At 36.0% G+C, this 13,923-nt stretch overlaps 1 protein-coding gene across 2 annotated transcripts in view; it reads left to right on the top strand.

Annotated features, from left to right (window-relative positions):
* The first annotated feature begins 10,004 nt into the window (after positions 1–10,004).
* LOC5570141 (ubiquitin-associated domain-containing protein 1) overlaps positions 10,005–13,923 on the top strand; it is a 41,102-nt gene continuing 37,183 nt past the window's right edge. The window contains exon 1 of one of the 2 annotated variants that reach the window (XM_001653074.2): positions 10,005–10,733. In XM_001653074.2, the coding sequence (XP_001653124.2) occupies positions 10,444–10,733 (290 nt within the window). In that variant the 5' untranslated portion in view covers positions 10,005–10,443. Of the gene's footprint in view, positions 10,734–10,763; positions 10,960–13,923 lie in introns of those variants that run through there. The other variant, XM_021850628.1, reaches the window with a different exon arrangement.

The raw sequence follows: 13,923 nt of genomic DNA, 5'->3' as shown, positions 1-13,923 counted from the left end.
ACCTGTGTCAGGTGCTGTGGAGTGGCCACATCTATTGAAATTTAGTTTATTCTTGCTTTAATGACATGTTCTCCCGAATTCATGAAGATTGAGACGTCGCACGGTATGTTTTGGACATGAAACGAAAATGTCCCCAAACTGGCCCTGGCGGAACCGGCTACGATGTTCCGGAACGGTCCATTTATTCAAATTATGTTGAAATTAGGACAAATAACCATTATCTTTCGTTTTACATAGAAACTTTAGTGTTGTAGCTGAAAAAAAAAATCACATTTCCCGAATTTGGCACCCTTGTGACCCCAGTACAACCCGGAATATCTCCGACATGGTTCCGAATACAGAATTGTCCATTTATGACAAATGACTGAAACTTTTTATAAGTAAACTGAGGGTAGTTTCAAAAAAATCGAATGGAAATTGATGAAATGGCAGCTGTTGGAAAATGCCTTGTCGGAGGCCGGTAACGTAAAGGTTAAGGCTAAGTAGCCCGTCATTCGTTTTGGCAACATGGATGACTTTTCAGCTTGCATTTCAAAGTGATAAAACTCAGTCTTGATAGTTTATATTGACTTGAAAAAGTATCACTGTACGCGCTAACATGCATAAAGTATGCTGATACTTTTTCAGCTGTGTCAGTGCAAAACCAACTGATTTCTTTGATTGGAAATCGTGAGATGAATTAGCAACAATTATCAACGACGCGTACAAATTTCAACTGAGAGCTTTCTTTGCCAAAATTTCCATTTTCGCATTCGTATATCGTGTGGCAAGTACGACGATACTCTATGCGCAGGGAAGTCAAGGAAATTTCCATTACGAAAAGATCCTGAACCGACCGGGAATCGAACCCAAACACCTTCAGCATGTCTGCTTTGTAGCCGCGGATTCTAACCACTAGGCTAAGGAAGACCGCACGGCTCCTTATTTTTTCTAATTTGGCCGGTGAGAATGTCAGTTTTTTTCATTCCTGTTTAACACGTGTTTGGATCGCTTTTAACGATCAACGCTCCGTCATCGTAATCATCGTCATCATCGAAATTTCAAAAGCAGTTTTTCTGTTCAAAACTAAAAATTATTCGATGAAAATGTGTTCACTGCGTTTCGGCTGGAGAATAGAATACAGTGAACACATTTTCCTGTAAATTTTCTTGATTTTGAACGAAAAAACTGCTTTTAAAAATTCCGAAATCAATGACGGATCCTGCCCCCTTAAATCAAATATTGTGGAAAAAAATGACCTACCTACATCGACTTCGATCAGGTGGACGGACGACTGCGAAAGCGTTTTGATTAGCTGCGTCATCTCAACGATTCGGCGGAACGGCTCCGCATTCTGAAGCGCTGTCTGTCCCACTTTTTGTTAAAAATGCGCTATAATGTCCTGAAACCAATGGTCATGTATGATGCAATTCCAAAAGAGTTTTATTGGATATTGGTTTCCTTGAAAAATGAAGATCAGAAGTTTGCTTAATGGATGGAATTTGATCAAATCTGATGTTTTTCACAATTACAGGGCTGGTAGTGAGTCACTTTTTAGTGACTTGGTCACTTTTTAGTGACTTGGTCACTTTTTTCGACCTAGTCACTTTTTCGACCCATTTGCAACAAAGAGTCACTAAAGTCACTTTTTTTTGAGAAAAATGATCACTAAAGTCACAATTTTCGTGATCTGACGATAAAGAAACTAAAAGCTGGGTCAACTTTTCAAAGTCAAACAGCAAGAAACACGTATTAGTGCAGTGTGATTTGGAAATCAAAGTGTCAAGAAAGATTCCAACGGAAAATGTAAAATATTCCTAGGTGAATTTTGAAGAAGAGTTCGATAAAACTTAGGAAACGATTTTGGGCCAAAATCTGACCAGATTTTCGAATAAATTTTGACTGATACACTTGAGCAATGAAATGCTTGTGAACTTTCTGTAGTAATCTTCGGCGTACAGGCATCAACTATGATGTAGGTTATGTTTCTATGGGTTTTCGACTTTCAGGGTCTATAAAGATCATAATGGTGTAAAACGAAAATCCGTTTATGATCTGTATAGACTGAATGCCGAAAACCCATCGAAATGTAATTTTCGACTAAAGTAGGAATCATAAACCTATCTTCTGAAAAAACCTCAACATAACTCATTCGGAATGTAAGCCGGAAGTTCAGAATTACTAAATTTTAGGTTCGAAGAACAGGTAGCCAGGTAACAAGGCGTCACTGAGTGCTATAATTGTTATTAACAATCGCGATTTATTGAAACGTTCAGTTGAAATGTAAACATTTTAAGTGTACAAGGCATCATTTTCTATTAACTAATGCACAATACTCAACTAATTCAGTTTATCTCGAGTTTGTCAAAAAACAATGGCGTTCTAGATTTAATTTTGAAGGGAAAGGAAAGGTTTATTTCCTCATAAATTGTGTCAAAGATTAATCTTGGGATTTTTTTTTTAATTTTGGATTCTATCACAAATAATCTTCTGAATTTTTTTCATTTTTTTTAAGATTTTTCTAATATTTTTCTTCGAAATTTTGTCCAAATATGCTTCAAGTGATTTGTTTTGTACCTCCAAGACATTTGAAAAATCTTCAACGAATTTCAGATAGTATGTTCTTCATGAACTGTGGATGAAGCTTAATTGTGGTTTTGATAAACTACGAGTTGTCTACCGACTAAAATCAGAGATTCGAAATATAAGTCGCTGTCAAGCCTATTCGTCTCGTAAAAAATAAGTGTGAAATCTTCAATGCACCACGTTTTTGACCATTCACAATCAAGCCTTATCCCGGACGAAAAGCTGTTAAGGTGAAGATAAATCGAAGCCAACCTTCAAATTTTCAAGAGCACGGATCTGAAGAACCAAACATCCGTTTAAGCTGAAAACTTAATCGATTGATCAATAGCTGGTGGTGACCAATCGATTAGGTTTTCAGCTCAAACGGAGGTTTGGTTTTCCAGATCCGTGCTCTTGAAAATTTGAACTTTGGCTTCAATTCATCTTCACCTAAAAAGATGCCAAATATCTGCAGTGCACTACATTCTAAATTTCATACAATATGTAAATTGGTTAATGTACATTCAGAACGTATTTTCGTTAGGCATTCATTTTTGACAAATGCTTATAGTTTTGAAGTCACCTTTCAGTCACTATTTGGTCACTTTTTTAATCAGTAGACCCTCTGCATCTTTCTTAAGTAGATGTTCAATGAGTTGCATGCTCGGCCCGATTCGCTACTCACCACATAGTAACGCACTTGCGCTAGTTTCTATGCACGAAAAATCGCTAAAAAAAAGTAACGCGAAAAATATGTGTAAGGTACCGTGGGGCAAGTGGGTAATGGAATTCGCATAGTTGAAATTCTTCAAATTCTAGAGACTTTAAATTGAAACAAATGAGGTCGTGTATATTTTTTAGCTTGACTCCCACCAAATATAAGCAGCATGCTGAAATTGATTTTTGTGAAAAATTGAAGAAAAAAATACAGAAAAAGTTTTTGAAAAATGTCTCCTTACTTTTCACTTCCCCACAACAATATTTTCAAAAACAAACAGTTATATTCACGATTTCTATTAGCTTTAACATTTGTTAAGGCTTCCCAATGAACAATAACATAAGTAAAATGTAAACAAAGAAAATGTTATTCTTTTCACTTGAATTTTCTTCTGTTCAGTTATGTTAGTTGAAATGATTCGACAAGATTATAACTGCAACATTTCCAATGTTAGTTCTTACATTATAGGACAGCAAATGCATTTCTGCTCGGTAGAATTTCCACCGCTCGTTATTTGTTTTTGAGAAAGTCGTATATGACGTCGGATAACTCTTCGGGAGAAATCAAACGGAATCCTTCAATAACGTAGCTAGAATCTTTTTTTATGTGGATAGACCTATACCCCATTTTTATGTTTTGAACTAGCTTACATAGACATTTCACGAGATTTCCGTGTGTTCTCTAATATTGCAACTTTTCAGTCAACGTCTTCCTTTTAATTGGCTGTCCGAAGTAGACATATTAATATTGTAATGTTTAGCAACATATTTTAGAGAAGTTTCATGATTTCTAATAGCTTTTAACGCTTGAGTATAGTGTTTCTTGAATTATCAGCACGTTATGTTTTTCAATGATAATTGCGAACCATGTTTACTAATGGCTACTTAAAGAGAAAACTCAAATTCAATCTCTAATGATAAACTTTTCACTTGCCCCACCTGATAAGTAAATTGACGGTGTTTAAATTTAGTTGTTTTTAGGTCTACGTCGAATTAATTCTAAAACTTTTTTTATTGCAGTTTGAAACTGTCACAGAGGACAACTAAGAAGTGGTACAGGAAATTATTTTCCGCAACTTTTTTCCACTGAAAATATTAAAATAAGATTGTACGCCGCCAACTTGTTTCGGAGTAACAGTTGACAGGTTAACAATTTTTTGCTCTATTATGCAAAAATGGCTGAAAAATCTCAGAAATCTGTTACCTATCGTAATGTTCTCAATGGCCTCAAAGATTTACGCATGAGTTTAAAACGTCAATTCACATATTCAGTAAAATATATCAATTGTTTTCACTTACCCCATTTACCCACTTACCCCGCGGTACCTTATGGCAAAATGCATCTAACGAATTATTTCTCAAAATTGGGAACTATTTTCGAAAAAATACTTGGTACCGGTTGTACGTAATGATAATGACTATCACGCCAACCAAATATTTTTTTCCATTACACTGCGGAACACGTTTTTGTCTAAAGCACCAAAAAACCGCTATTTACTAAATTAAGGGTTGCTGAATCCATCACTGTATCCAGAAATATCATAGCACGTCTAGTTTTTGAGATATTGACTGTTAGACACCATTTCAGCCAACTTGCATGCAAATTTGCTAGCTTGTATGGCAATTTAATCGCTTACTTCACCACATAAGTCAAACTTTAAGTGTATAACAATTATTATCAATAAAGTTCATCATATTTTCGATGCTCAAAAGTTATTTTTTGATGGTTCCGAAAAGTATTGAATTTTTCGATATAAGAGAAACGAAGAAATTTGTATGAAGATTGCAAGCATGTTGGAAAAGAGAACGATCGTAGCAGGCTTTGCGCGCGTGTGGCTGCTTTTCAAATTCGCTGTCACGTTTCATCTAGGGTCGTGGAAATTTCGATTCAGCTGACAAACGTTTCAAATGGCTGATGGTGCTATGCCACCTGGCAAAAATATGGAAGCAAAGTGTTGATTGTGTGATGTGACGATAAGAGCATAACAAATTGGCCATAGTGCATGTGAATGTGAGATGCGAGATTGTGTGAATTGCAGTGCATATTGCGCGAATTTTCAGTTGATTTTTTATTTTGCCTGTGAGGAATTCAATCAGATGATGGATTTTTGAGTGGCAAATGATTGGAAGAAAAGAGTGACTTTCGTGTGTCCGGGAATGTGAAAGTGAGACGTCGAACGCCCCGGAAATTGAACGTTACAATTAGTGCTCTTTTTTTTTCTTTACTAAGGTGATTTTTAGCGCATACGGCTAGTTCATCACCATACACTCAAAATAATCCAAACGTCAAGGCTACGTGAAAACATACGTAGTTTTTTTCCATCGCACTTTCCACGTAGCACTTACGTGAATCATAGGTAGCATAGAATGAACACTCGAGCTGATGAACTTTTCTCGATTCACGGGAATTCCACGTAGCCGCTAAGTGTTTTGTGAGTACCTTTTACGGAGCGTTTTATTGGATTCTAAGCAATTATACTATCAATTTTACGGAAGCTATGAATAAAAGAAATGTTTTAATTAGATTCCTTTCATTGTACCAAAAAGTTTTATTATTATTATTTCGAAATATATCTGAATGAAAGATTACACTAAATACAGGGGTAATGATTAACGTAGGCAAAATGTTGCCGAAATTCAAATGCTTATAACTTAATGAAAAATAGATGAAATTGGATGCGACCGGAAGCAATCGACGGCAAATTTGGTCTAGTTTCAAGAACTTGCTTAGTCATGCGTATTAGTCACCGGACACCGGCAATATTTCTGCAATCAGATGTGCATTACCGGAGTCAGTTCGAGGAATCTTACATCGCTGATAAATGGAGATAAGCCAGCTGCGATTGGCGGTGAAAGTACGTTGCTCAGCCCTATACGAAAGAAAACACAAATCAAAAAAGGTAAAACTTTATCTTAAACAATATTTACTCACCAAAATCTTGTGAACATTTTTTGTAATGTCGAGACTTGGCGTTTCCTTCAACGATGTTACTCGTTTTGCACTGGTGACAGTTCAAAACAGAAACTGAACTGTCAACATTTGAGTTCATTTACGCCTACGTTTTTTTTCCCTGGCCACGATCACAGGGTTTGACGGTGCCAAAGTAGAAGGTGCACCATAATAATACCCGTCTGTGAAACATATCACCTTCCCAATACTTTGGCACACCTCCAACGGTTCATGATTTATCATGAAACGGCTGCATTCAGGCGGAGGATCTGTTAATATGTTTCGGCATATTATCAGGTCCTCTTCGAACGGAGGGACCGCCAGGGCTCATTAGTTACTTATAAACCAGTGCTGGTTGTTTGATGTTTCAATTCGTTTACACGAGCTGTAGCATCCTTTGTACTAATCAGCAATGGTGGTTAAGTTTCGAAGCCAACGTGTGATCAATCGTTTTATAATGCAACATAAGAATGGGTGTTTGGTGGAACTGTGCGTTACACTCGTCGTTATTAAATTTAGTGATTGTGAAGGTGCTAATAGTGATTTTATAATTAAATCTATAGTGATGAAAATTTGAAAATTAAGGTGAAGTGATTCTGATAGTTTTGTTAAAAATATAATAATGATGATGTGAAATCTACTAATTTAATAATGGCCATAATACATTGTGCAATCATTTTTCTGAATGTAAACTTAATTGCCTAGTTCTTCAAACGTGCATGATAAAAGTATTAATACATAATGACAGCGAGTGCAGAAGAATGGATCGAATTGATTTTTTTTAATGTAACTTTCTTGATCATAGTGCTAAATCGTAGTTTGAATAGTAATGACTCTACAGCAACAAAAATTATGCTACATTTAAATTTAATATTTTTAAATTACTTAGTAATGCTAACAAATGGTAATGTTAACAGATTTATATGAAAATGGTGTGATGTGAAAAGTGATATAATATAAAGTATATCTGAAGTGTATTACGAAAGTTGATGAGTGATAATCGGTGATATACGTGATAGTGTCGAAAATAAAAGTGACGATAGTGAGTGATGAAATGAAATGGGCAATGAGGACCTTTTAATAAAACTATTTCGTTCTTCACTTTAACCACTCTAGTAGCATTTCAGGCCTTATCATAGTTTGATAGTATTTTGAACTACTAGACTGCAAAACTACGGCAAGGGCTGATTGCTGCTAGCGTACACAGTGACCATTTGAGCAACATTGCTTAGGAACGTCTGTGTGATGAACGCAATAGAGGCTTATAAAAGCAAATGCTGGGAAGGAGCTTAGGGCAGATTAAGAGTGCCAGTACTACTACTATCGCTACCGACAAAAAAAAAAAAAAAAATTTACGCCTACGTTTTTTTTTCACGTAAGAGTGATGGACACCAACAGTAAATGTTATTGGAAGAACATTCAATGTATATCTACGTCTGGGTGATTGTTACCGTTGTCCGGTAAATTAGAGAAAAGTTCATTTTCAAACGATCTACGTGATTTTTCACGTAGCCTTGACGTGTGGATTTTTTTGAGTGTAAGAATTAGTGCTCTGTGCAATGCACAATGGTCGGAAAAACATGAAGTTTGGCCAAAACTAGTTTTATTGCCTTAATCGATGAAATATGTAAACCTAATATGTTATTTGGCGTTTTTATTGTTTCAGAAAGGGCTATTCAAATATTACGTAACTTTTTTTTAAGTTTTTTTTTTTTCAATAAAAATGTTATCAAACTGGGCTGAAAGCACATTTTTTGTTTGTATTTGACCGAATTTGATCAAAATGTGTAAGAACAGTGATAAAATATATTTTAAATAAACTTTGTATGAAAAATATCTTAAAAATATATGAAAATATTGAATTATTCAAATAGCTCTAACTTGCAAATCAGCAAATTTCTGCAAAAAATGTAAACGTTTTTTGTAAGATCTAAGGATGCATTTCGATGTGCAATATTCGAAATGGCGGCGACATGACGCGACAAGAGTTGTTTTTCCTGTTAAAAAACATCAAAATTACAAAGTGTAATATGTTTTAAAACTTCAACCAAATATTTTTTTCCATCCTTATGCTCGATAAAAGTGTTGAACCATAAGCTTTCGGATAGTGCGTAACATTGGGGAAATATTGCATTCCTAAATTATCAATTTTGTACTTTATTTTATTGTAACATTTTTCAATGTTTTGACTTCAGCCAGTTTGCCGTCATAAAAGTCATAGAAGTTTAAATTTTAGTTCAATTTCAATTAAGGATCATAATAATCCCTCCCCTTGGTTATGCGACCTTGCCGCGATGGGAGGGCATAATCCATTAGCCCATATGATGGAAACCAAAGGCGTAACCTGTAGTGGTGGTATCACATTTTGGCATTTTTTGCTTAAAGCCGCGTCATAATTCATATGGCATAGACGCAATAATATCTCGGATGTGATCCAACGGACATTCTGCGTCATTGATAGAATTGATGCCCATTTCAAATAATTAATCTATTCGAAGTGGACATTAATACTATTGGTGACGTTCAGTTTGCCTTTTGCTAACCAGAATGATCCGTAGCCACTCTTACTATTAGCTAGCTAGACACATCGTTATCATATACGACATAGGGAATACTAAGGAGCTCTTAGGAAAATGACTAGTAGATTCACTGAGTAGAAATAAGTGGCGACAATCTTATTTTGATATGGTTTTTACATTGCCATAATAAGAAATACCTCTTTTGTAACAGCGGTATAAATAATCTAATTCCAGCTTCATTTTCGCAAAATTTACAAGTAGAAAGTAGGCGTTGTGAAGCATTGCATTTGCCACCGAAAAGTGAATCTCGTAGGAGACTGTAATAGAAGCCTAAGGTAACTTTACTCTTCAATATTCACTATAAAAATGACTATGGAAAGTAAGACGCTGAGATCGATCTTTAGGGTACACTTGCTAGTTTCGAAAAATTGTTGAACAGATAAGGAAAGCGACTTTTTTCTTTAAGGATATATGAACGTAACGACCAATTAATAGTTTTAACAACTAAAAATGAAATTAACTAGAACTCTTACTAAACAGCCTAATTTTGTTAAGACTTGACGACAATTGACATTTAAGACTCTAATCTTACGTAGAAGACAGGAGTAATCAAAATAGCACTTGAATGATAGAACTTGAATGACAAATTATTCAAAACCATTTCGACTAGACAGTATTAGTAATGACACTACAACACTACTATTTCAAACAAATTATGATGGAGCTGCTGATTTTCACAATGCTTCCTTTTCTCAGAAGCAAGGGAATATGGGTACTTTTCAAAAACTACCACGTCACAATACTAATAAAAAAGCAGTGTTCATGTGGGCGCCATTGCCTAGTCCGTCTGAGTATTGGTCCTGATAGAGGGGAAACTTGGCAAAAGCCAGACCGAGGGTTCAGCCTTGACAAGTTAAGCTGTCAGGCAGCTCCAACTGAATACCATACAAAAAAAAAAAAAAATTTCAATTAAGGATCATAATAATATAATACATGAGGTATATTTTAAAATGATAAAAAACATAAAAATCTCAAAAAAGTTTTTGGTAGTTTTGGCCGCCCCTTTATATGGAGCCCGACCATTGTGCAATGGTACCAATAAACCCCCCCAGAGTGACTGTACACAAAAATCGAGTGCCTACTGTAAAATTGAATACATGCAGATATCCATAAACTTGTATGCAACAACGCAATGGGAGGGAAATTTACAACTGGATTTTCCGACTTCCGAAGAAGCTGTTCCCCTCGCGAGTCGAGTGGGTGGTGTCAGCATAGAAATGACAGTCAATATCATTTTTGTTTAGAAGCGATATGCTGTTGGTTTATGCTTGCCAAACATTTCCCCTTTAGTTTAGTTTACTGTGTGCGACAAGCACAAGCCTAATGTTCCAATCGTTCTAAAGTCATTGCAGTAAAGGTACAGGATGTAGTCGAGTGATATCTTCACTAATGTATATCTATGTACCTACATATAGAAAAAGGCAACTCCAACGCGTAGTGCGTGCAAAATATAGTAAGGACTAACAGCGCAGGGAAAATTTCATCGGAAATGTTAGGAAACAAGGCCCGAAATATGTGTTTGCGGCAGGATACAGTGTGAAAAATTTACATGTGACCTAATTAAGGCATGTCGTATGTGTAGTTTCCGTGGCCATCGAAGTAGAGTAGAAGCTAGTGTGCCATCACAGCAGTGTGTCCTGCACATAGTGAACGATGATTCCGTGGATGCGAGAGAAAATTGCCGAGCGGAAGGCCCGCTGGCAGCAATCCAGGAAACAGCAACGTGACACTTCCGGAGCAGCTGCAGCCGAAACCGATTCCATGGAAAGTGCTAGCAGCTCATCCATGGCAACAAATGCGTCATCCTCTTCACCTGCTGGATCCAGTTACCGTGGAAGTCCTTCGCGAAATTTTCGATTCTCATCCAAGCAGCCTCATCATCATCATCATCACCATCACCGTCATCAAAATCAGCAGGCTGCGACATCCGCTGATCGATCAAAGTAAGTTTTTGTTCCATTCTTGTTGTGTGTTTGTTTTCCCGTAGCGACATTATTTTATTTTCGTCCCTCATTCATAAGTGATGAAGAGAATCCGCAAATTCATCGGCACTCGGTTTGTTGCTCGACATTCTTCGGCCGTGAATCGGGATGGTAGGGTAGTGATGGTAGATCAGGACCACCCCTCGACGGGTGAAAATGGTGACAGTACACTACCGCCCAGTCGAAGGTGAGGAAGGTCGGTTGTATCTCTTAATTTTATTACCCATTCGATAGTTGACCGCAACAGATGAAAAAAAAACATCACAGACAGACCATCATAAAAATGCAGTACTTCAAAATAAGGATTTGGTTGAATTGTGTTGCAAAGATGTATGTATTTGCAGAGATACTGGCGATTCAGTTATCAAGGGCTGTCCATAAATCACGTGGTCATTTTTTTATTTCCAAATATCCCCTTTCCGGTCTTTGTTCACACACAAATTAAAAAAATTATATGGACCGTTGTTTCTTACCATAAATCAACGCTAAAAACGACCCCTACTCCATACATAAATGATCTCGTGGTTTATGAACAACCCATTAGAGGTATTTTAGATGCTGGATGTTTAAGCCGAAGGAGTCCTGATTTTTTTTTCATATTTCCAATTTTGTCCTGCTTTTTCCTGCTTGAAAACCGTGGAATGTCAAAAATATTTCGAATTAGGAAAATCTATCCTAATAGGTACCGTAATTTCGGGTGAAATTGACCATTTTCTACTGTTTTCATGGCATGCTTTCTAAAATTTAATCAATACCATACAACTAAATGCAGGAAAACAAGTACGACGATGAACCTCATTGGCTCATGCAACGTAATTTTCTAACAAATGCGATATTAGTGCCAAAAATCAGCTCTAAAGTTAAAAATCGTGGAATCCCATTTCGGGGTGAAATTGATCACTTGTCAATGTGATTATTGTTAGTTATGAAATTAACATTTCATACTTAATTTGGGCCTCCTGAATTCAAATATACTTCCCAAATTCTAAACGAAACAATATTTATGGAAATAATCAATAATTAAATTTCAAGAATACTGCAAACAACGCCTAACAGTAGGCAATTTCCAAAGGATTTCTCTACTTTGTAGCAGAAAATCAAATTTTTCAACAAAACGAGAAAATTGGTAAGAGTTTTGATAGTAAAATCTGTTTTGGAGATATATGTTTAGCATCCTCACAAACTTTCAGGTTTACACCATGTCCAACTCCTTGTTTAGAACTAGAAGTTTATGGATGGCTATCAATTTTACACCAAACTTGATTCTTGAATTTTACATTATTTTCATAAAAATGAACATTTTGTGGTACAAAAAACTTCACTATACACAAATATACATAATTTATGACAAACGCCGTTCATTTACTATAGGTTGCAATGAATTTGGTGCACTATTAGTAAGAAATAAAATCGCGTGACACGGTGATCAATTTCACCCTACTGATCAATTACACCCGAATTTACGGTACCAGAAAACAGCTAGAATGTTCAAATGGCATCTATCCTAAAATCCATGTTAAGTTGTGTGATTCAGAAATCGACGGGGGACGCCATTTGGCATAAAGCCGTTTGGCATACAATAATTTGGCATAACGGTCGTTTGGCATAATCATTGAAAACTGAGTTGCTATGTTTTTGCCATTACCAGGTACCTCCGTTGGTTTGACCACATTTAATCTGAACACTTTTTAATCTGTACCCCGCTAATTTGCACATCGTTCAGATTAAAAATGGGTCAAACGTCATTTAGCTCATGGAACGGAGTGAAGTGAGATGGAACACTGTGGAACGGAACGCAGAATCGAAACAAAACAGTGAAAGAGGTGATGATGATGATGATGATTATTTAGCCACCATCAGCGCAAGGATTACCTATGGCTGCAGAATCATACCGGGATGGAATGATCACAAAACAGTGAAAGAGGTAACCAGAAACACGTTTCTAGGGTCACTAGATGTTCAAATTAAAAATGAACCCCGATGGTTTGCATGAGGTACCGTTCAAATTAGCGGGGTTGCACGGTACCATTGCTTACATTCTCATATGTGATTTTCCCTTCTTTTGGTCATAGGCTGTTCTTTCTCATTACCGTAAAATGAGGCGAATAAAAACACTTTCCGACATGTTTGAATGTGTACAACTTAAACCGTGTGGATAACAACCAATTTTATTAGCCTTAAGGTTAATATGAACCGAGGCCAAAACTTAAATTTTCAATAGTAATAATCTGGAGAACCAATCATCCGTTTGAGCTGAAAACTTAATCGATTGGTCACCACCAGCTAGTGATCAATCAATTAAGTTTCCAGCTCAACCGGATGTCTGGTTCTCCAGATTCGTGCTCTTAAAAATTTGAGCTTTGGCTTCGATTCATCTTCACCTTAAATGTGAGTCGCGTCTTCCTGTGTTAAGACCCCAATTGCTGTTAAAAAATAAAAATTATATCGTACAAAGATTTATGAAAATGTAGTATGTTTCTATTCACCCCGCAATGGGGCGCATAAAAACACTGTTCAGTAAATATCAATACTTTTTACATTTTAATGGAAAAATAAACACATTTTAAGTGCATCTTGAACAAATATCAACATGTATTTACTTAGTGAAGAAAAAAATTGAAATTTTTAAAACTGAGTTTAATTTTCGATCATTTTTGAAATCAGCCAAAATGGCGGATGTTTCAAGCTATCAAAAATGATTGAGATTTCAATATTTTCTTCCTAATTTTTTAATGAGAAATGTAGCAAAGTTTTTAATTTGAAAATAGTCTAGCGATACTGTGTTGTTATTGAACTAATGAAAAAAAAAATATTTCAGTATTTTTTTAAAGTTTATCATAACATAATAGTAGGCTTACCAGATGGTATCCCTTGGGAGGACATGTCCTCCTTTTTCATCATATGTCCTCCCGTCCTCCTTTGGACTGAAAATGTCCTCCTTTTTCAAAGTAATCGAAAATTTGAATTGAGTTCCACATATCAGTTACAATGTTTTGAATGAGGATAAAGGAGATTAAACTTCAATCTCAATGTTGAGTTTTGCAGATTTTCACCATTTTTTTCTACAAGTTTCGTTTCTAATAAGCCCTGAGAAAGTATCCTTCGTTTCCTCGGTTTAGTCATTTTGTTAAACATGTTCAGTCAACAGCGA

This window comes from Aedes aegypti, chromosome 3 (genome assembly GCF_002204515.2).
Source record: "Aedes aegypti strain LVP_AGWG chromosome 3, AaegL5.0 Primary Assembly, whole genome shotgun sequence".
In the NCBI taxonomy this organism is placed as follows: Eukaryota; Metazoa; Arthropoda; class Insecta; order Diptera; family Culicidae; genus Aedes; species Aedes aegypti.
Note: the sequence above shows the minus strand (reverse complement) of the source record. Positions and strands in the feature narration are given on the sequence as shown.